The sequence below is a fragment of the Strongylocentrotus purpuratus genome, unplaced genomic scaffold, assembly GCF_000002235.5.
Source record: "Strongylocentrotus purpuratus isolate Spur 01 unplaced genomic scaffold, Spur_5.0 spur5_scaffold_11, whole genome shotgun sequence".
Lineage (NCBI taxonomy): Eukaryota > Metazoa > Echinodermata > Echinoidea > Camarodonta > Strongylocentrotidae > Strongylocentrotus > Strongylocentrotus purpuratus.
Window position 1 is genome coordinate 29,847,528 of NW_022145596.1, and position 24,612 is coordinate 29,872,139.

At 36.8% G+C, this 24,612-nt stretch overlaps 2 protein-coding genes across 2 annotated transcripts; one reads left to right on the forward strand and one right to left on the reverse strand.

Annotated features, from left to right (window-relative positions):
- Positions 1–1,239: 1,239 nt before the first annotated feature.
- On the reverse strand, positions 1,240–5,518 carry LOC577990 (beta-2 adrenergic receptor-like). The gene is made up of 2 exons (XM_778184.3): positions 4,184–5,518; positions 1,240–2,066 (listed from the first exon to the last, which is right to left on the reverse strand). The coding sequence occupies exons 1-2, from the start codon at positions 5,021–5,023 to the stop codon at positions 1,767–1,769; spliced, it is 1,140 nt and encodes a 379-aa protein (XP_783277.2). The 5' UTR covers positions 5,024–5,518; the 3' UTR covers positions 1,240–1,766.
- Positions 5,519–16,076: 10,558 nt separating this feature from the next.
- Positions 16,077–18,998, forward strand: LOC105439410 (D(2) dopamine receptor A-like). The gene has a single exon (XM_011668346.2). It carries the CDS (start codon positions 17,082–17,084, stop codon positions 18,279–18,281), a length of 1,200 nt encoding a protein of 399 aa, XP_011666648.1. The 5' UTR covers positions 16,077–17,081; the 3' UTR covers positions 18,282–18,998.
- Positions 18,999–24,612: the final 5,614 nt, after the last annotated feature.

Genomic DNA, 24,612 nt, shown 5'->3' on the forward strand with positions numbered 1-24,612 from the left:
ATTTGCATGTGTTGGGTTCATCTGGGTGCCCATTGCTGTTCCATTGATTTGTTGATAACATGTACCATCAAATTGAAGTACACCATTACGCAGTATCAACTCAATGGCTTCTAGAACAAACTCTTTGGTTATTTTTGTTGTTGCAAAACAGTCGTAAGATTGTAAGATGGTGTCGCTAAAGTTCTTTTGTATTCGCCAATACTAGCGACATGCACGTGATCATAATTAAGCATTCGCCGCTCAGTGCGATACCCCCTTTACGAACGTTACTAATTTTTGAATTCGCCAACTTTTTTGACGAATGTTGGCGAAAACTCCTGGTACTCAATGGATCGATTCTATATAGGACCCGTTTGCAAAGAGCCTACGACTGCTCTGCAAGCGCTTGCAACCGTTTGCAGACAAATGAATTCGCTCATTGCGAGAAGAAAACCGTTCGCGACAATGAAAACCGTTTGCGAACCCTCCCGCAACCTTCCACGAACCTTTCGCAACACTAAGAGTCTCTGATTTTCGCCAACATTCGTCATAAAAGTTGGCGGATCCAAATTCGTAACTCTTTGGTTATTCTAGTTTCCAACTCTTGAGGATATGTTTCAAATCAATATAGAATAGCATCTAAACTAACTTCATGACCAATATTAGTTTCAAACGTAACTAAAAAAGTATTATCTTTAATATTTTCTACACTATCTCGGATAAAGCTCTTTACATGTGTCAATTATGGTTTCAGTACAATATAAAAAAGATTGCTTACACGGTGAATAGGAAATACTGGTCCTCCAACTATTGGCCTCATGTTTCAGTTCACATCAGATCTACATTGTACAAAAAGAGCTTTTTCTATTTTAAAACGTTTTCTATGATACGTTTACTTTGATGTGTTTTAGGCAAACCATACAAATGAATGTTCTTATATTCAATATTCGAAATATATGATTTTTTTTTGTGAAACTACTTTTTTTCTTCTCGAGGTCTGTTATTGTCTTCATTTAATGAAAAAAAAAAATTACCCCAAAAAGAGAACAAAGAAGTAATTTACTTCTTTGTTCTCTTTTTGGGGTAGCCCATTGTATGTTTCTCTTTTGTCTAATTGATCATTCATTTTTAAAATATAGAAATCTTTCTCCATTAGTACAAAAGCACCCCTTTGTCTGCTTGTTTGATGACTATATCGTCATCTGTCATCAAACCTTTCAGGGCGGACGAATCATTATTAGACAAGTTATTTTTGTGTTGGTACGGAAAGGGTTTTTGGAGGGACGGGGCAGAACGACTGGAAAACGAGGTGTTAAGCAATAGAGATAGGAAGGTAAAAGGGACAGGGCTTGTGCGATTTAAACAGGTTATTTTTCTTTCTTTTTTTGATCGAAGCAATTTTTTTTTTAATGTGTTGATCAACCGGCACTCAGACTCGAACTTAGTGGCTAGAGATACCAAACAGCCCGGGCGGAAAACTTCGTAAACTCTCAATTAACAGCTCCCCATCCCCTCTCGCCTAAAAGTAACATGTGGATGTTGCTTTTGATAAAAATACTACCACTAATAATGATGATGAATATGATCATAATAATAATAATGATAATGATATCAATAACGATAATAATGATAATAGTAATACAAATAGTGATTGGGGTTCTTTACTTTATTTTCGGCATAAAGGAGGATAAGGGGAGGGGCGTTCTCCACCCCCTCTAGAACAGCTTCTGTGGGCGATTTGTGCCCGTTATCCAAAAGCCATCTTTCTCAGGCGATGTATCGTTTAATCAACAGTACTGTTTAGGATTGCAGATCATCCCCGCCACGGTTCGGCGAAAGAGAGGTTGTGCAACGGCGTAACTCACCGGGTTTAGGAAACTGTTGGTGAAGCGAATCGTGGAGATGAAGGCGAGCACTACATCGGGGAGCTTTCTTTCCAAAAGGATGGACTGATCGGAGCTGGTGACGATGACGAAGATGACGTGGGGCATCCAAGACACCAGGAACGAAATGATGATGAACGAAAGGCTGCGTGTTGCCTTGCGAGCTGAAGTATCGGATTCACGGTATTCACGCTTTCTCTTTGACTAATAAAATAAGAATAAAATAAAATATACAAGCATATGGAGCATAATATGAAGGAAGGACCGTTGAGTTATGTTAAAGGAATATTGTGTCATTGGCTCTCACGGTTTTGTCCTGCATTTTTTCAGAATCACAAAACGATCAAATTAAAATAGCAAGAAATCACATGCTCTTGCTTTTTATCTCCTTCAAACATGCAATCTAAAATTTCTTGAACAATTTTCATTATTTCTTCAGTTGAATGTTTTATCCTTTCTCCCCTTTAAGTTCTTCAATTGAGGGTGTCACTAAACCAAATTCGAACCAATTTCCCATGGATATTAAAAGAGGTCTCTTAGTTAGACATTTTGACGGCATACATTAAGTTGAGAAATTTGTCAAAACATACAAAAACCCATTCACTTTTCCAAATAGAAAGTTTAAACAGATGATTAAATGATTAATGATTAAAATCCGTCTAACTTGTGTAATATTATGACGGGAATAAAAGCAGATATAGGTATGTGCAAGGGCGGAATGAGAAAAACTTCGATCCGTGAATTTTAGTCCATTCGCCTATTTAGCAATCTCGATCTGGGCCTCAAATCAGAAACTCATCCGCCCTCTAGCCAAAATACCGAGACTACAGAAGAATTCTAAATCTTCCGATAGTCAATCGGTCCCTATAAAATAATGTGCCATTGTTTCATTCTATTAAGTCGTTTTGTTCAATTCAATGTGAAACAAGATCGCAATACCTACGTTGTATTGCCCATAGAAATTCCTTTCCCCTTCTTTTTTTAGTATTCACATCGTCCTTTCCACCTCTTTCCCTTCCCTGTCTCCTCTTTCCTCTCTCTCTCTCTCTCTCTCTCTCTCTCTCTCTCTCTCTTTCTCTCTCTCTATCGCCCTTACCCTCTCCTCAGTTATCTCTCTCTCTCTCTCTGTTTCTACCTTTAATGTATCTCTCCTTATCTCTTTGATATCACGTGTGTAGGCCAACTGATGCAGTGTATAATTATTTGCATTTTTCGTTTTGTTTATCATAACCACTGTTGGTCATAATGGTGGAATAATTATTTTTACCCCAATTTATTGAATGATTTTGACAATGATTTATTCCTAATAGATCTAGATAATAGTATACATTCTCAGATTTTATTGAATGACAATTCGGGAGGGTTTGTTTTGTGTGACTGCTAAAGCATGTGAGTGCTGCTATGCTAGTCAACAAGGGGACCTACGTCCTTAGTCATAACTGACATTGATGGGGATTAATGCCTCATAAAAGGGCACTTATATAGCCAATCGACACGGTTTTGATCCTGGGGGCTCACAGTAATGAGGCCATTGCTTAGCCAAAGAATCATGACTACGCAGCGGGCGCTAGGGTACGTCGACGCCCCCACAAAAACACAAAAACAAAGAAAATGCAATACATTTTCAATAAATCTTTGCATTTTCCCCCAGTCCCCAACAGGAACAATTCCTCTGTAGGGCCATGCACTATGGTTCAAGGTATGCCCACATAGAAGATTTCTTTATGTTGGGGTTCGGGGCAAAATGCAATGAATTATTGAAAATTTATTGCATTTTCTTTGCTTTTTTGTTTTTGTGGGGGCGTCGACGTACCCTAGCGCCCGCTGCGTACAGGCATGATTCATTGGCTAAGCAATGGCCTCGTTACTGTGAGCCCTCAGGATCAAAACCGTGTCGATGTGCTATATTAGCGCCCTTTTATGAGGTATTAATCCCCATTACTGTCATTTATGACTTAAGGACGTAGGTCCCCTAGTTGATTAGCATTGTAGCACACACATGCTTTAGCAGTCACGCAAAACAAACACTCCCCAATTGTCATTCAATAAAATCTGAGAATGTATACTATTAACTAGATCTATTAGGAATAAATCATTGTCAAAATCAAGTTCAAGTTCAATAAATCATTCAATAAATTGGGGGTAAAAATAATTATAACTGTTAACATCCCTTCAAAAATTATACAGCAATGTTCTATTTGTAAAATGATCCCTTCAGACTGTCCCGCTGGTCAATTTTTATACACCAATAAAATCTAAAAAATTAAAATGTAAAATTCGATGTTTTTATGAACGTGTTTCCAAAAAAAATGATGTCATACCTTTTTGTTCTGACCTGTCTGCTGAACATCCGTGCTTTTCATCGCAATCTTGGATTCATCTTTGGATTGATGATGCGGCACCAACTTAGACCCACCATTCGAGGAAGTCCCAGTATTTGGCCCTTCCTCACAACCACTGGACTTTATATCGAACTTGTCTTTTAGATGTTGCGCTCCTAGGGAGTTTCGTATCTTGTTTAGGATTCTGGCATACAAGACGGTGATGATGACAAGTGGTAGAATAGTCATCATCACCGGAAGTGACAGCAGGAGGATCCTGATGAGGCGGTCACCATCAGTCGGAGTGCTGGCATCGAACCCGAAGAATGCAAAAGGGAGCCAGAAAATGAAAGCCACTACCCAAGGGATAGCATTAAGGAGATACGCTTTGGTTTTGCTCCTGCTTGTGAAATGTTTGATAGGTTGATAGATGGCTTGGTATCGATCAACGCAGATGACGACGATGGTGATCACGGAAACACTTAGGACACCGTCGTTGATGCCGAGAAATATCTTACACCAGAATACCCCTGGGTGACAGTTACTCACGAAAAGGACAATAAGCAAGAAACCAACCATCAAATCGGTTAGGATGAGATTGATAATGAAGGAATTATTGTATGTCTGAAGTCGTTTCTCTATGACATATGCGACGAGCATAACCATGTTAGATGTGATGATAAGAGAGGCGTAGACAATGATCAAAATGGCACTGGCAACACTTTGCAATGGCGCTCCAAGCATGTCAGGAACATTGAACCGAGGTGGGCCATCGGGTTTGCCTGTCCCTGGCAAATCCTCGTCCAAAGCATTATTAATCGGAAAATTAATGCTCGACATTGCAATGGAGAATATACAATTATAAAATCCGTTGTCTCAAAGATCGTTTTCAATCCCTTTGCGCGGTGTAAAGGGGATTTTTCGTTTTAATTTGCAACTGTATGATCACTTTCTTATGGCTACTACATCGGTTGGTCTTTGAAAAGTAATCTTCTACACATCCGAAGCTCACGCCACACTTTAGCCTCTAAACAAACAAATATAATACGACGTGAAATGTCTAGACCTTATACGTCTACTAAAAGAATTCTGATTTTGTATATTCGCACACAATAGTTTTGGTCACATAACCAATATAAAGCGATGATTCTTCCAATGTCTAAACGAAAAGCAGCCTTCATTAATTTAACTAAAAAATGATCAAATATCTGTCTCAGTCCTTTGAAGTATGACATGTAAGTCAGAAACGAGATCGTGGTCCATCTAGCGTAGCTGCCCAGCTCTGTGGAGATTCGAGTTTGTCTTCTTTTTATGTAGTTCGTACAATTTTCGAATATTCAAGGAGAGCATCGATTTTGAGAACGAGAACAAGAAAAAAAATGTGATGTAAGCAGAAATAGAAACGATCTTTTCAAGAGATGGATCATCAGTTCCAATTAGTATCATTAATTCTTGAGTATCCCGTTAGGCACGCTAGGTGCATTATTATATACATGGTCAGGATAGCAATTAAATCAGTTGTTAACCCCAAGGCACTGCCCACCGCCACACTACTTGGCAGAGAACTATTGTTTCGCTTCCAATTATATTCTTATCACGCTGTGCAGCTAATATTTCTTATTTCTATTACTTTACTTTATTCTTTTACTTGGAAATTTTCCTGTTTCTTCATATTTGTTTTGTCCACCTCGATCTCTCTCTCTCGTTCTTTTTTTTTTTTTTTTTTTTATCTCTCTCTCTCTCTCTCTCTCTCTCTCTCGCTCTCTCTATTCACCCATCTCTCAAAGTGTTTCACCCATTCAAACTGGCAAGAGATTACTTTGAATACCCATATTTAGCCTGTAATAAGGCTCTTTATTATGATATGCAAAAACATTGTTAATATTTTGTATCAATTATGTCATCTGCATTTTGCATTTGATATAGAATATTCTAAAACATTCATAATTTTCATGGGAAGAAAGAAAAAGACCTCCGGTAAAAGTTTTCCGAGTTAATAATGAAAAGTATGACGCTGGTCAGACGTCACATTAGTCGTGAGTCAGGGTTCTTATGACTATTCCTGAAGAAGAAAGCTTATGCCCATAAGAGTTGAAGTGAAGGGAGGAATGTTAACATCCAATGGTCAGATATTTCCAAGAAGAAACACAGTTTTGCTACCTGGTTCTTCCGGCTGGTAGGAAGTAAAGGTTTAAACCAATCAGGTGTAAGATGCAAAATGAGTGACCAGGTACACTGCAAAAACCAAGGGTGTTCAATTTAACACTCTCTTGGTATCTATATCGGACAACTCCTCTGGTGTTACTTAACACCATTTTCTGGAATTAGATAATTTCAATTCTATTTTTGGTGTTAATATTTGACAACTCCTACTGGTGTAGATTAACACCAATATCTGGAATCATAACAAATTCAATTCCACTCTTGGTGGTAATATTTGACAACTCCTACTGGTGTAGATTAACAACAATATCTGGAATCATAACAAATTCAATTCCACTTTTGGTGATTACATTCTTGTTGATCTAATGGTCCCACATTCCCACATTTCCTATTATCGACCATTATCGACCAGGGTAGAAGAACCAATGGTAAACTGATAATTCATAATCTCCATCACATAGATCATTTGAAGTAATTTCAAGATTAACATTTAAATGATACAGGCTGGTACACGAAAATATAATAAATATGCATGTTGTGCCTTTGTTAGTAATCTTATAATCAATATATCTACTGCTAAAACGTTAATGTAATTGTAACTAGATCGGACAAATAATCTATTGGTTAATAATTGCCAAAGGAAAATGCAAATCACAAAATTGATGTGAATTGTCATAATTTGCTTAACAAATCATGATAAATGTATTCTTCTGTGAACACGTGTAAAGTAATCATTACCACGCGTACACTTTGTGAAAACTTATTCGACCAATCAACCATCTTAAACGTAATCACGTGATGATACTTTCAACACCGAGCATAAAACAACACCATGTTACTTAACACCAAGTAATTATTAATGCATGCTTAAATCTGACCGGTGTTAAAAATAACACCAATGGTGTCAAAAAATTCAATACCATACTGGTGTTAGAAATTTAACACCCTGGTTTTTGCAGTGTACAAACGAATAACATTTGGTGTTGCGTAGATTTCAAAACTATTTCTAAGAATATTAGTCACCCAAAATATTGACTATTTGGTCTGTGGGGTAAATTTGTTATAAATTCAACTAGACATTCAATTCCAATGCAAAATATGTTGCAATGAGAAGGAGAAAGATGTCCTGTTAATTTTCCATGTAAGATCATGAATATATATACATATATACACTGTTGGTCATAATGTTGGTCAAAATCTTCTATGTGGGCATGCCTTGAACCATAATGCATTGCCCTACAGAGGAATTTTTCCTGTTGGGGACTGGGGGAAATGCAATGAATTATTGAAAATTATTGCATTTTTTGTTTTTTTGTTTATGTGGGGCGTCGACGTACCCTAGCGCCCGCTGCGTACAGTCATGATTCATCGGCTAAGTAATGGCCTCGTTACTGTGAGCCCCCAGGATCAAAACCGTGTCGATGTGCTATATTAGTGCTCTTTTATGAGGCATTAATCCCCATTACTGTCAGTTATGACTTAAGGACGTAGGTCCCCTAGTTGATTAGTATAGTAGCACACATATGCTTTAGCAGTCACGCAAAACAAACACTCCCTAATTGTCATTCAATAAAATCTGAGAATGTATACTATTATCTAGATCTATTAGGAATAAATCATTGTCAAAATCATTCAATAAATTAGGGTAAAAATATTTATTCCACCATTATGACCAACAGTGTATATATATATATATATATATATATATATATATATATATATATATTTATACAACACCTACGTGGATCCCTGTCATTTGATTGGAGGATTGTTGGTCACATGATATTCAATAGATGGTATATTGCACGGTCGTGCATTTTTGGTTATATGCGCCGTGCTTTTTTGGTTATATGCAGACTGCGTACCTCTCTGCCGTGCGCGCGCGTATCCCTGCGTGTATCTGACGCGAAGGCAATCTGAATGTAATCGAGAAGGCTTGAATCCAACTTGAATTTATCTTAAATATAAGGAGTAAAGCATAATTTGTTGATTAACGTTCTATTAGATCTTCTTCGATGTTGTATAAAACAAATAATGAATGTTTTTCATTCGTTCAATGGTGCGAATATTTTCATTCGTTGAAAGATTAACATTAATTCTATTCAACTCGGCTGACGCCTCGTTGAATAGAATGTTAATCTTTCAACTCATGAAAATATTCGCACTATTGAACTCATAACCATTCATTATTTGTATAATATACACCCTGTATATCCCTACATGTTCTATTATCAGGATAACAAGTTAAAAATATTCTAGACAAGAGTGGAATGTCAAACGTTGGGGTTGAGGATACCCCCTTGAACCTAGGTAGGCTTAAGTCATCTTGGGACCTTAATAGATTAAATGATATTGATTTGCAAAATTGGAATAATGAAGTTAATAGAAATTGTTTGTGCTTTAATTATAGACTTTCTAAACAGGAAGGTGGTTGGAGAGCTATTTGTTGAAATTGGACGTAGGTGATAGATATCTCTTTAATAATTTCGTTGTGGTAATGATAAGCTGCCAGTTACCAAATGTCGTTATTTATCTGATCAACCTTATTTCATTGTGTTTTAAATTCTCCCCTCTAAATTTCCATTTTCTCTACTGCTCCTGTTTTCCATCTACATTGCCTATTTTTCCAGGAACCTTGATTATACAAGCATCACTTTTTAATAGGTTCCTCACATTCTACTTTATCTATTATATAAATTGAGAATCATGACATGTGGTCATTTATACTACAATTATATTATATATTTTTTATTTTATATGTATGTTTTTATTTTGTGTAAAAATGTGGACAAATAAACTTGAACTTGAACTTGAAACCTCTTGAGTTACGTTCCCTGTTTAATATTAAGTTACAGGCTGGTAAATTTCATTATGTTCTGGTGTTTTCAGCTTCCAATGACTTTCGTAAGCAGTATATTAAGAAACATTATTACAGTAGACCTAACGTTATCAAATTATCCATCATTTATTCAATGCAAATTCGGTTAAGCAGTTAAAGAACCTTTCCAAATCCTGTTAGATCATTATGTCTAACTTTGGATAATTTGTTTTGTCCTTTTTAATACGTTAGAGTTTTGGTTAAATGGGTTGTTGTCGTTTTTAGTATCATATTGTATATACATGTATATAGTAGTTTTAGTACTGCCAGTTGAGATATAGGGTATCATGCATATTTTTAAAGTATATTCGAAAGCTTGACTTAATTTGTTTGTTGTTCGCTGCCAAAGATTTTCTTGTTTTTAAAGATTTTCTGTAAGTGTTTTTTTTTAAATAATAATGTTTATTATTATATTTGTACTATTCAACTATATTTCTTGCATGCCCCAGAAGGGGCCGTTAAAGAAATTTAAAAAAAATCATTGTAAATGCCATTGTTTTTGTCAGGACATCTATATATAACCCCAAATGGTACATTAACCGTAAATTATACAAACTGGTATATTACCCTAACCCTAACCAAAACACTAAATTCAAAACAACATTACTACTTGTTTCTTGGGAGGCCTTAACATTTCTTCTGCCTGCAAATGTACGTTGAGGACAATACTTCTTTTGTTCAATCGTTAACAGGACACGAAAATGTCCTGCTAATGACCAATGTCTATGACTCATTTTTTCACAGTGTCCTTCTAAAGACGATGTAAGGTGTATATATATAATAATATACACCGATGTCTAACCAAATTATATATATTTTCCATTTGACGTTTCCCTTTGTAAGTGTCCTTTATTTCTCCAGTAAGTGCCCCCCCCCCCTCGCTTTGAAAGACGATTAGCCACCCATTAATAAATTACGTGTATTTCTGTTTGTTTCGTTTTTTTTATGTAAGTTGGCTTGTTTGTTTGCTTGTTCAAATGTCAGAAATTTTCGAGTAAAGATATACTCCTTTGAAAAATCGAATGACCAATTTTTGTGTGGGATTTCTTTTGATTGTTTTGTTGATCTTAAAGATCCCTCAGTTTGCATGAACGTTACGAAAAAGAAAAAAGGAATTGGTACACTTAAAGTTCTTTCTGTATAAAGTGTTTGATTTTGAATATTATATTTTGTATATTTTAGATTTACACACACTTTACAAAATAGATTGAAGATATTGATTTAGACAAAGATATATTATAGCAGAAGGCGTATTAATACGATTCTTGACATTCCTGTCCGATATTACAGCGATCGACCATTACATCAAAGCTCTTTAAAGCAGGGGCGGAAGGTCTGGACCCCCTCCCCGACTCGAGTCACGTGTATCTTTTCTTCCCTTCACACCTCTCATTCCTCCTTTATGGTACAGTTAGAGTTCATTCATTTTTGGTTAGGAATGGAAATTTGTATTAGAGTAGATAATGCCACGATCAAACCCTATACAGTTAATGATGTAAGAAAGCAATAAAGAAAGAAGAAAATAAGAAATAAGCAACGACCTGATAAAGGCCATACCCTGGCCTTCTTAAAGTTCGCCAAGATGTTATACGTTACTACAATGTGCGTACGTGCCTTGTTAAGCGAGTTAGCACTTTATGTTATTAATATTCTCTGATAATAATATGTTACTATATGTTACATACTATAATTTCATACGGGCGAATTCCAAATGTCTGAACGACTCAGTTTTAAGATAAACAAATGTTAAAAGGCGATACGCATTTGATCTTGTTCTCGATACAGGAATCACAGCGCCCCCTTGTATTTTAAATTGAATACCCTCCAAATTTTGGACATTCATTTTTTTTTTTTAATTTAAATTTAAATTTTAATTTATTAACAACAACACATCACAATAATGACAGTACATATGAACAATCATACAATGCAAAAAAAAATAAAAAAATACTGATACATGTATACATGACATAAGAGTAATGTCGATTGAACAGTAATGGTTTTAAAACGATATTTTTTAGACATACATCTGCATACTATTAAATGTACAAAAGATATATACGTAAATATGTATATTACTATGTTTAGGTGATGTTGTTAATGGGAACTAGAAGTTAGCACAAGTGCTAGTCGAGCCTAGTTCCATTCTTTGGCAAGATTTTTTTCTGTTAATTTGTTTTTACATATGAATGTAAAACTTGTTTGTTTTGTATTTACATATGAATGTAAAACTTGTTTGTTTTGTATTTACATATATACAACAAAATAATACAATATCATGTAACTTTTTTTCTTTACTAAAATGAAAAAATGAAAATGAAAAAGCTTAAGCGTTAAAGCATTATAATGAAAGAAGACAAATCTTTGAAGAAATAAGATCATCAATGTGTTCATAAGAAATGAAAAGGATGTATTAATAAAAATAATCATACACATGTATGTACATGCACAAATCCTGTAAAAGCTCAAGGCCGCTATAATCGTTAACAAGGAAGTGTATACATATAGAAAAGGAAGACAAGTAATATAAAAGGAAAAAAACGAAGGGGGATGGGATTGAGCCCACGTCATTTACATAGAAGGTAGGTGGAAAGATGTCTCCGAAAAGATAACCTTGATGTTTTTAATCTAATTTCATCTGGCAGATCATTCCACAGCTTTGTTCCTACAAACGAAATACAAAATTGCCCTTGCGTTGTTTTACATTTTGGTTGATAAAGTAGGCCACTTTCTTTTCTCCTAGTTGCATATCTGTGCTGTATCATCTGACAATAATCCACTAAAGAGTGTGGTAAAAAAACCTTTTACCAAATCGTACATAAATGTTGATACAAGAAGTTCATGAAGTTGAAAATATTTAAAATGTTTAGACTTTGAAAAAGGGCTTTGGAGTCTGTTTTAAGTGGACTGAATGTAATTGCTCTCATTGCCATTTTTTGACTTAAATATATACAATTTAGATTACTTTTGTAAGTGCTCCCCCATACTTCTACTCCATAAGAGAGGTGAGGCTGTATAAAAGCCTTATATAATAACACAAGTATATTCTTGGGAACAAAATGTCTCAGTTTAAACAGAATACCTACTTTCTTTCTTATGCATTTGTTTATTGTCTGAATATGTTCTTTCCATGAAAGGTGACAATCAATTTCAATTCCTAAAATGATGCAACCATGAACCTATGCAACAGATACATCTTTAATATCTGATCTTGATATTCTCACAGATCCCTTTTTGTCTATTGATCTACCTTTGGATTTCATAATCATATAGTTTGTTTTCTGTAGGTTAATTGTGACTGCACCTTCATTAAATTTTCACTTACAATTTCTAAATCAATTTCTTTTTGTCTAGGATTAAAAGTATGAAAAAGATTTGAGTCATCAGCAAATAATCTGAAATTGGAAGAAGTTTGTGGAGTTAGGTAAGTCATTAATATATAGTAAAAATAATGTTGGTCCAAGAACGGAGCCTTGAGGGACACCACATGTTATATTCAATTTCAAAGACATTTTGTCTTTATATTGTATAAACTGTGATCGTTTACACAAATAATCTTCAAACCATTGCAAAGCTAACCCACGTATTCCATAGTGTGACATTTTTTTGAGGAGAATGCTGTGGTTTATAGTATCAAATGCCATTTGAAAGTCAATAAAGATGCCAACTGTTGTTTTACCCTCATCAAAGTATTTCAATAGTGTATTTGCAAGATTAATCAAAGATAACTTAGTGCTATGTTTCTTACGGAAACCATACTGGTGTTGAAACAAGATATTGGACATTCATTTTTTTTTTTTTTTACAGATGTCACTGTTTATGTTTCGTCTTTACGGCCAGTAAACTCCTGCTCTAGCTGCCCTTTTTAAAGAAAAACAAAGACGTACAATCTTATCCAACAAGACAGTCAAATCAATTTTACCCATCCAATCCCAAAACCACTACGGCACATAAATTAATTAGGCATAGTGGCCCGCACAAATGGAATGCACCGCCTTTGGATCAGGTTAATATTCATCCAGGGATTGCATTCAAAGCAGCAGTAAAAAGAATGCTGCTCTCCCAATATATTGATTAATCGTCTAATCGTCTTCTTTTTTAACACTTATATGTTCAATCATCTGTAACTCAATATTGATATAATCATCATTACTATTATTACCATTATTATCACCATCTTCATCATCATTACTACAATTAGCATGTTTTGAATAAATTATATGACATAAAAGACCCAATCCACCTTTACAGGTCATATTTAACTGTTTACCTAGGAAAACCATGTTAAAGGGACTCGGTAACATTGTTGAAGGTTGAGGAAAAACTTGCTTAATTTTTGTATAAAATGTTACTTATTATATTCCATCTACTGTACTAACCCGCTGACATGCAAACAATCCTGAACAAAATCTCAAACCACAAAGATATCTATGGTTTTCTTTGAAGGCGTCACTGTGAAACACGCTCTAACACTGATTGACAGTAAATTCTCCTAACCGTTTTTGAAGTTTCCCAACCATTTTTCCATGAAAAAAGAGACACAAAACAGGCTCTAATAATCTTTCAACACTTACATGTCTGGAATGGTATGTAGAGCCAATGTATTGCTTTGTGACGATTTAAAACGATGTAAAACTGGGCAAAATACGTTTAGAAGAGATAAGGGGCACTTGTCCTACGTAAAAAACGGGGCACGTTTGGGGTACTCAAGAGCCCCCCCCCCCCCCCCACCCCCCAGAGCGCCGCTTCTTTCCATATGTGAAACTCCAACCCATATCATTTCCTCAACTTCAAGTGCGGCTGTTTGTGCAAACAAATCTTCATGTTGCCGCCGAGTAAAGCTAATTTATACTACCCAGCAACTACGAGGCGCCAGTAACATTTTCGAGCGAGAAGAATCGGATAAAAAATGTTTAATATTAGTGATTATTGAACAAGCATTTTGCCAGCGTTTGATTAATAAAATAAATTAATAAAAAGAAAAAATTCAACACCTATGATATTTGTCATTATTACATTTGAAAAAAATAAGAAAACATGCAGCAAAAATTAGTTGGCAAAAAATGGTAGTATGGTCTTTGGTTTTTAGTGTAAACCAGTCTACGGCGTTTTGTTTGCCCTCGGCAAATGTTCGATTTGAAATACGAGCTGAAATTTTGACATGTGTTTGCAAGGAAGCGATAAGACATTTTGAAACGAAGAAGAAAAAAACGCTATGGTATCATTCTGTATGTTACATATTAACATGACACAACAGTCTGAAATGAAATACAAATATTTTTTGATGGTATATGTTTTCCGGCAGAGTCGAGTAAATCATATTGCACCGACTTGTTTCGTGCCTGCAAATGCTTCCAACAACTTACATTTACATAAACAATGTAGTTGGTTACATTAATATTCGGGCAAAGTAACATTTTATCTGAACGCTAAATCGAAGCAAAGTATCGACATGCCAGTCGTCTATGCACTCTGATTTCGAGCCATTGCCTAGATTTTTTTCTCCTTAAGGATCTCTTGCTGAGTTTTTCCGCCATTTCTCTATACAACCAGCCTGCGTTAGTAAAATATTATTGTCTACGTATTCTTTAAATTAAATTTAGCTATGAGTCTCTTGTTCATTATTGAATCAATACATGGGAGATTCACGACAGTGTTGATTCTGTAATCAGAAGGAGGAAAGCGAGACTCTCTACATCCATTTGGAATATCAAGTATGCAGCGTTTGATATGCACCATGTCAGGTTAACGTCACCATAGGTTGACACTCTCACCGGAATACAATATTGGCGTAAAGAAATCATCGTGACAGCGTACCATTTTGCAAGACATGATAATCTATCCTAGATTTCTTTTTGAGAAGTACTTCATGCCATTTGATAAATGAGCCCTGCGAGGATGGTTCTCTGTGTAACTAGGGAATACTTTTTGGCATACTTCACCAACATTGAGCTAATGTTGAACTTTCACTAGGAAGTTTGTACTTTTCCTAAAAATCTCAATGTAATATGAGATCAGATTTATATTTCAGTTTTGTCGTCATTACCGTGATTTCAAGCTACCTGTTCAAGAGGGCGGCACTTCATTATTGATTGTTGCTCAGTTTTGCAGGCCGTATTATCGACGGTAGTGAAAAGACACGTTTTTCCCTGCCTGCATAAATCGATGCTCATTTTTTGTCTATGCTGTCTGGGGCTCAACGGGCGACCCTTCTGTGCTTTGACAAAACGGACAACGCCCAAACATTGACCCGTTGAGCGCATCGGTGTTGCAACACGAATCTTCCCGCATTATCGGGTCTGTAATGTCAAGTAATGTTATATAGATTTCGCAATCTACGAGAAGAAATAATGAACTAATTTGTTTAAGCTCGAGGAGTCCATGTGCATCCCGTCTCACGTGTCCGGAAACATCCGTCACATTGAATTGATTTCTCGTTAGGTTAAAAGCAGCTGAACAAGAGGTTCATTAGTAAGACAAAGAACGTGTACTCGAAAATGACTTTGATTACCAATACACTGTTAAAAAAATAAAGACGTCCATATCCTTGGACAAGATGGTTTGGCGTAGACGGGAAGCTAATTTTTAGGATCGCTCAATAGTTTGGTGCCATCACTTCTGAACCTAACTTGTTTGAAAACTGCGGATTGAGCACATACCTCATCTAATCAACACGGATGTACCAGTTTACAGACTTCAAAAGATTTTGGATGAAAGGTTTCGAACCGAGGACACGGCGGCTCATTAGAAATACCAGACAACTATATCACTGAATATATAAAATCATATTTTATAAAATATTTTGTTGGATTATGAGATGATGGAGTCAATGATTGAAAGTAAAATGTGAGAAATTATGGATTAAATTCAATGCTCAAATATTATTGTAGTTAAATGACTCCACGTCGAATCTTCAACCTGGCTTTCAAATAATCACAGGGCAATGGATAGCGCGGACATTCATCCTGCGTGGAATGCATCAGAAGAAAGCTCTAAAACAGAGAACGATTTCTTGGACGTGGATGACAGGTCTGCAGCAGAAGATCTACGAGAAGAATAATGATCTACTTTGATTAAGCTCGAGGAGTCCATGTGAATCTCGTCTCACGTGCCCGGATACAAACGTCACATTAACTTAATTTTTCGTAACGTTAGATTCAGGTGAACAAGAGTTTCATTAGGGAGACAAAGAACGTGTAATGAAGGGCACAGGTGGTTATGTATGATTGCCGATACACTGTTAAAACAAATAAAGACGATGAAAGATTGTTATCTAACTTATGAACAGTCGTCGGATACATGTCCTCATGCAAGTTGGTTCGGCGTAGACGGGAAGCTGATTTTTAGGATCACTCGATAGTTTGGTGCCATCACCTCTGGAACTGACTTGTTTGAAAACTGCGGACAGAACACAAACCTCATTTAATCGACACTAATGTACGAGTTTACAGACTTCGAAAGATTTCGGATGGAAGGTTAATTGGGTTCTACTCCGTGTTATGTACCTCAGCTTATATTTACAGCGATGAGATTTGATTGTTTACGTCAGGCATCGATCATCTTCGTTAAACAATCTTGATCGGGTTCGAACCGAGGATTTGTCGGCTCATTAGAAATGACAGAGATCTAATCACTCACATATGAACATAGATTTTTGTTGGATTCTAAGATGATGGCGTCAATACTAATAAAATGGTGCTTATAAAGTGCTTTCCATCGAAGTCTTTAAACGCTATGATTACATGATTTAGATAAAAACCGTGAGAACTTATGGATTGATTTCAAAGCTCAAATATTATTGTAGTTGAGTGACTCCAAGTCGAATCTTGAACCTGGCTTTCAAATAATCAAAGGGAAATGGAGAGCGCGGACATTCATCCTGCGTGGAATGCATCAGAAGAAAGCTCTAAAACAGAGAACGATTTCTTGGACGTGGATGACAGATCTGCAACAGAGGTGATACTGTCAATATTTACAATGGGCTTAATCATAGTTCTTAGCATATCTGGGAACATTTTTGTGTTGGCGGCAATTGTTCGGGAACGCGTTCTTCATAGCAAGACTTCTATCTTCATTGCAAGCTTAGCCATTGCAGATCTAATTAACGCCAGTCTGAACATGCCTACTATATTAGTAAGTTGTATATATGACAAGTGGATATTTGGTGAAATTATTTGTGCCGCTATCGGTGTTTCGGTCGTTACAGCATGCACGGCAAGTATCAACACATTGGGAGCAATAGCAATTGATCGTTATTTCGCCATCGTGTACCCATTTAAATATTCGGAGCGCATGTCGGCCTGTCGCGTTGCCGCCATTTTGGTCTGGATTTGGACACAGTCTGTATTATTCGGTCTCATGCCTGCGTTCGGTGTGTCGGAGTTCGTTTACATTGAATCGGAATATCTCTGCTCCGCTGACTGGTCTACCCATTTGTCCTATACGATCATCATCGTCCTGGTGAACATGGGAGCCCCAATAATACTGATGACCTACTCCTACAGACACATATTTCGGATTGCGTCCGCGCATCGCAAGCAGATGAGGACACGGCATAATTTAAACGAGTCTGGCGCGGATGTCCCAACGGGCAGGAATCGCACAACCGTCATAGCTTTCACAAAGAGAGCAAAACAATTGCGACAGGACACCAAAGCTGCTACAACTCTCTTGATAGTCATGGGTACGTTTCTAATCTGTTGGCTACCACATACGATCACGATGCTATGCTTCGCCTTCCCATCCTGCACCGCTATTCCTGAGGGCTTCTACGTCGTGTCCACCTGGTTTGCCATGTTAAATTCTGCCTGCAATCCTTTTATTTACTGCATAACGAACAAACAGTTTCGACAGGCTTTCAAACGTACCTTCGCTCAAATGTTGCCGGCATCTTGGAAGAGGAGAATGGATCGACGCGTAAACCCAGATCCGACATTAGGGACAACAGCGACAGTTAAAGCTCCGAATTCAAACATCTCTATTTATTCACATGATCTTAGTCACACGGATGACAATATTCATTCTCATACACCAACAATTATTGCAGACTGTTTATAGACCAATTTACAAATGATTAGTCAGAATGGGCAGATAACGGTCGCTTGAGAGTAAGTTTGGCAGTTGAACAGGATTGTATTACTCGGGTCATTCAAAATGATATTTAGAAAACAGATCGTTATGTTCTGCTAAAACAAATGACAACCGTGTGATTTGAACTTAAAGAAGGAAATAGTATTGTCCATTGATACAACTATGAAATTCTTATGCAAGTTGCACAAGAGGTGTCATTCTGATTGCGTTATCATACTTGCGATAGTCGAGCCTTTGAACAAATTCTGTAAACGATTAAGGTGCCTGATGGTGCTCTTCTTACTGCAGTAAACTAGCATGAATCGCCTCGAAGCTTAACTATAAAATTGAGTTCTGGTCATTTTGCGTTGTAAAATCAATTGTGTGGAATCGAATTAAAAAGGATGATCATTTTCAGTAGCAGATAAGTAGTGGTGTATACTGTGAAGTTTTGATAAGAAGTTGGCCCAGTCTTACTAAAAGTCTTAATCACAGTACACAGAAATGTATATATAGGACTACACAAACATATGGCATGAATTAAGTGTGGTCCACAACCTTTAGCTGTTACTTGTCATAATTTGAATATGAGGGCATTTAAAGAGCCGTTATTTTTCAGGGGACACCTTTTCGGAATGACAAAAGCTTTCAAGTTATGTTTTAATATTTCCAGAACTCAATCTTCTTATTTAAGGATGAGATAGTAGGCTTCGTATGGAAGAAAATAGAGGGGGCTCGGGGGCTCGACTACCCCCCCCCCCCCGCAACCCCCAAATATTACCAAATGTACTCGCGTCTATGTTTGACATCCAGGCTGATGGGCACTTCACTCATCATGAGGAGCCCTACACCTTGTAAATGTGATAGAAAACGTCAATTTTATTTTACCTTGTACACAGAGCAACACAATCTTCCGAGAATGTAAAGTGGTTCATTTTGATCGCCTCGGAATTGATTAAAATTCTCTGAACGCATATGACGGAAGAAAAAAAATCAGAATATATAAATGTGCATGTATTATGTCCGTCCGCTTTTATATTCAATATTAGGCCTAATTTCGTAATATGTAAACTGTATATACGCCTTGTTTGTTACGCACATGTTAATGGCATAACTCATGATCACAGAAATATTGTTATTTTGGGGTCTGTTAAACCTTGTGAAGCTTTGCTTCCGGTTACATGGATGAATTAAAGGCCTTAAAGTAAGATCTATTTGAGCACATAATCACTGAAAACCTTGAGTCGTGACATATAAACAATGTAAAAATGTGTCACTGAGTTATTTTGTTGAATAGTTGATTAATTATGAATTGTTAAATATTTATAAAGCGAAAGTTCCCCGTAATCCAAAAGACCGGCAGCTAGCCTTCAAGACCGAAAAACAAACAGATACAGTGTAAGCAATATTTTTTTTGGTTAACTTAGATGAAGGAAGAGCAGCCAAAGGAATAGATTCAGAAAATAAAGAGAAGAAAAAACTAACGTATACACACAAAGATAAAAAGAAAAGATACAAGAAAGACAGAAACAGAGGAATACATAATCAAAGATATAAAAGGATGATGGAAAGAGAAATACATAGAAATACATATCAGAATAAAGAGAGAAGAGGAAAAAGGAGAGATAAATTCAAAAAAGGAAAAGTGAAAATTCAGTTATTTCGGTCCCAAGAGCTACATAGTTGTAGATATCCCTCAAATAATTCAATTTTCTATATTTCGAAAGCTGCAGATTTTATAAAATGTCATTTAATAATAATGCTTTTGTTTCTGCCTTCACTTGCCGCTCGTTGTTACGAGACAAGGCCGCAAATAAGGGAGTGAAAGATTGATTTTAAATTACTCTATGTGTTAAATTAATTATGATCGATCTTATTCAATTAGTAACTGGGTTAACAATAGCCTTATTCCAGGCGTATTGTGGTTTTCCTCCTAAACATAATGTAAAAGCTGGTTCTGTATCCATTGTCTCTGTAATTATCTAGGCAAGGTATCAAATGAATGTGAAAACTCGATTAAATCTGAAAGAAGATTAAGGCCACCGATCTGCTTATGCAACTGAACTAGTTAATATCTTTTGTCAAGATATTACCCTACATTTGCCACACTCGACCCAGGCGAGGTAAATGGGTACCTGGTGGAATTATTCCTTGAAATGCACTGTGCGCTGATTACGGCTGCCGGAGCTAAATCTAGGGTAATCATTTCCAAAGCTCTTTGGAAGCATATAGAGACGTTTTATTATTATATAGTCACAACTAGCGTGACTATAATCATGACTAGAGAAAAACGCATGTTGGTTTATTGTTGGAAAAGCCAGTGAGTTGCAGAGAAAATGATCCTCGTGCTCGATGCACACGGATCGTCATTTCGATTGCGTTATTCTCTGCGCTAAACAGGTCTGGGAAGCCAATTATCCCAAACAGGGGGTGTTTCACAAAGATCCTAAGTCGAACTTAACTCTAAGTTGGACTTAAAAATTATGGAAAGCCATTTGTAGCCTTAAAATAATAAATATTCAAAAGCAAAAAATCAAGTATTTTAGACTTTTTATAAATTCACATCAAGAACATGAAATCTCCCTGATAATAGAAAATATGCATGATTTAAATCATCATTTTATGCCTTTTAAAATAACTTTACAACATATCTTCATAGATGCTAACGGCTTTCATAAGTGTTAAGTCCAACTTAGAGATAAATTCAACTTAGGATCTTTGTGAAACATCCCCCAGGAATTATTCAAAACATTGTTCTGATTGCCCTCGTGCTTTTGCGTGGTTTTTTGTTGTTGCGCGTTATCATTTGATAAATGACGCGTCAAGCACGTAACTGGTCGCTGGCTGGCGCAGTCTTACGTCAGGCGAATGACGCCTCATGTGCAGTGAGCATTACTCACGCATGCGCACTATCACTGATTGTAATGTTAAGTGGAAAAGACAATGACGTAGCATTCATTTGGTTTTTTCCGTTTGTTGCAAAAGTTGCACTGTGCATCACTGTACAATAAAATTCTGTTGTGTATTCTTGTCAGGTTTGTATATTGTGTTGATTTCATAAATACCATTGTAATACACACATATATAACATTAAACTTGACATTTGATTGAAGTTTGGTGGAAACTTGAATTGTCCGCCGTGAAGTATTCAAGAGTCGCTGCACAACAAGTGACGACCCTCTGCAAGTCCTTGGCATTGGTCTTGCCTAGATGGAGGAGTATGTAAACAAAAATTAATGTTAAAGCCATCATAATATTGTATGAGTCCCTGTTGTCACGATCTTCGTCCATTTCTCTTCCTTTCTCACTCCTTCTCCCCCCCCCCCCTCTCTCTCTCCCTCCCCTCCCTTCCTCTCTTTTTCCCCATCGTTTGATATTCCCTGTATCGTGTGTATGGTTATATTCGCCTCTGACTAAGTGTTCTAACTTTCATCTTATAAATATTAATTAATAAATGCCTGCGTAAAACAGTAAAAAAAAAATGGTACTATAAAAAACTTGTATATATTTCATTTATTTCATTCACCAGCCGCTTTTCAGTTATTTACTTGCATATTATAGGTCTTTATTTCTTATAATTCCAATGATGAAGGGGAGATGGCAAAGGAGTGTAGATAGATAAGTAAAAGATTGTGGAGAGAAAAGAAGGGGAAATTGCAGGAGAGAAGTAGGCAATGAGTGAGGAAATAGAAAGAAATTAAAAACAACAACAGAAAGTGAGGAGTGGGTGTGTGTATGAGCGTGTGTGAGAGAGAGAAAGAGAGAGAGAGAGAGAGAGAGAGAGAGAGAGAAAGAGGGGAGATTTCAAAGTCAAATATGTTACATTTTTCTTAATTTATATCTTCTTTTTTTTTAATTTAGGGCCTGTAGAGATAGTTTTCTAACAGCATGTGGCACTGGAACGAGTTTCGTCAGAGGGCCTATTAAAATACATGACTAATTTTCACTGCTTTCCTTATCTTCTCTTATTACTGCTTCTTTATGAACTTTTAACATTGGCAGGATAACATCTAGGAGCATGCAGGGAGCTGATGATCACCAGCGTTGGGATTTCACATAGAGCCATTATTTTGTGTTCTAATAACACCAAGCGGAAGATTCATATCTATGTCATATTGGATTAATAGTAATGAAGCCATCCTTGAACATTCATGATTTTGCCCTCCGCCGTTAACAAATATCGATTAAAGACATGATGGAGACGAGCGGGAAGGGAGAAGGGGATGTACTTAGAGAGAGAGGGACAGAGAGCTAGGGGAGAGAAAGAGGAGAAAGAGATAGGAAGGAGAGGGCGAAGGGGTGCGGACTGGAATGGTGTCTGAGGAAGAGAGGAAGTGAGGCAAGAGACTAGAGAGGGGAAAGAGACACAGACAGGGGAGAGAAAGAAAGAGAAGGAAGAGAATGAGAGAGAGAGAGAGAGAGAGAGAGAGAGAGAAAGAGAGAGACCTCGAGACGGGAATGGGGGGTAGGAGAAAGAGAGGTAAAAAAGAAAAAGATAGAAAAGGAAAGTGGTGAAATAAAGAAAGAGAGGAGGGGTGGGGGAGAGAGAAACAGAGAGGGAGTAGGAAGGGAGGGAGAGAGAGAGAGAGAGAGACCTCGAGACGGGAATGGGGTGTAGGAGAAAGAGAGGTAAATAAAGAAAAAGATAGAAAAGGAAAGTGTTGAAAGAAATAAAGAGAGAGAGAGAGGAGGGGTGGGGGAGAGAGAAACAGAGAGGGGAGATGGGGAGGGAGAGAGACCTCGAGACGGGAATGGGGTGTAGGAGAAAGAGAGGTAAATAAAGAAAAAGATAGAAAAGGAAAGTGTTGAAAGAAATAAAGAGAGAGAGAGAGAGGAGGGGTGGGGGAGAGAGAAACAGAGAGGGGGAGATGGGGAGGGAGAGAGACCTCGAGACGGGAATGGGGTGTAGGAGAAAGAGAGGTAAATAAAGAAAAAGATAGAAAGAGAAAGTGGGAGAAAATAATAAAGAGAGAGAGAGGTGGGATGGGGGAGAGAGAAACAGAGAGGGGGAGATAGGGAGGGAGGGAGGGAGAGCGAGAGCGAGGGGGGATGATGGAGGTAAGGAGACAGACAGACACCGAGATGGATGCGATTTGACTGGTCGATACTTCATCAGTAACTGTCAATTTGAAATAACTGGTGTGTGAAATACATATTCATGTTACTCATCGACACTTCCTTGAAATATAGGAACAATTATATTTATGTTGCATTGCATGTGTGCAGTTTGAAATGATTCCATGCAGATTTTGGAGGAGAGGTATAACAAGGATCGCAAAAGTCACTAGAGCTTTTACATTACCTGACATTACTCAAGCCCAACCCTCATCATTCAAACTGATCGCAAAGTAAAACAAAGCAAAGTAAAACACGTGGAAGAACATTCTAGAACAAAACTGGATGAGAATGACTGTAAAGAAGCAGACAGATGAAAATGTTTGCCTTATTTTGTAACATGTCCCTATCGGTAATGATATGATAGAATTATAAGAGACAATAAAAGATCAAGAAAAAACACAATCGCCCATTTGCCCCCTTGAATGAACGCGAGAATTTTGTTTTTCTTCACCAATTTAAAATCGTGATAAATGGAATCTTTGACGGCAATTATATTAAAGATAAAGTGAGAAGGAAATCGAAATCTTATCGCGCCAAGACCGTCATTTCTAACCGTCCCTTCTCTCGGCCCTTCTCCCTTTCTCTCTCCATCTCTTCCTCTCTTTTGTGCAATAGAATTTCGACATTGAAGCCTATGTGCAATAGTTTGGCCAGGAGGGATTAGTCCTACCTGCGTGGTCGCTGGCATGTGGGTATCTCATCAAGTCAGCTCTCAAATAACGTAAGAAAAAGGGGATCAACCCATCGGGGACCAACGGGTACCGCTCAAGCACCGTTGGCTATATAGAGGGCGCAAGTAGATACAAGTAGTGCTGTCCCGCTAAAATGTCTCATATAAAGACAAATATCAATTGAGCAGTGCGACATTTCGTTACCCCTTCATAATGGTCATATTATTTATGTTTTTAAACAGATTCTTTTTAAAGAATTCTTTCTGATGATATTTAGATGGATTTAATTCATGGTCATAGATAATTTGTAATGAATACTTTGGTTACAAGTATGCCATAGACGAGAAACATTTTAAAAAGTTTTGCACAAAACGCAATACATTATATTCACCTTTTATTCAAAGTTGAGGTATTTGTGATTGAAATTACTAAAATATAGAAAATAATGATAATTTTTTTGTTAATTTTTATAATAATTTTCAAATATTACTTTATATGGAATGAGCAGAGTATGAGGTGAAAGGCATTTT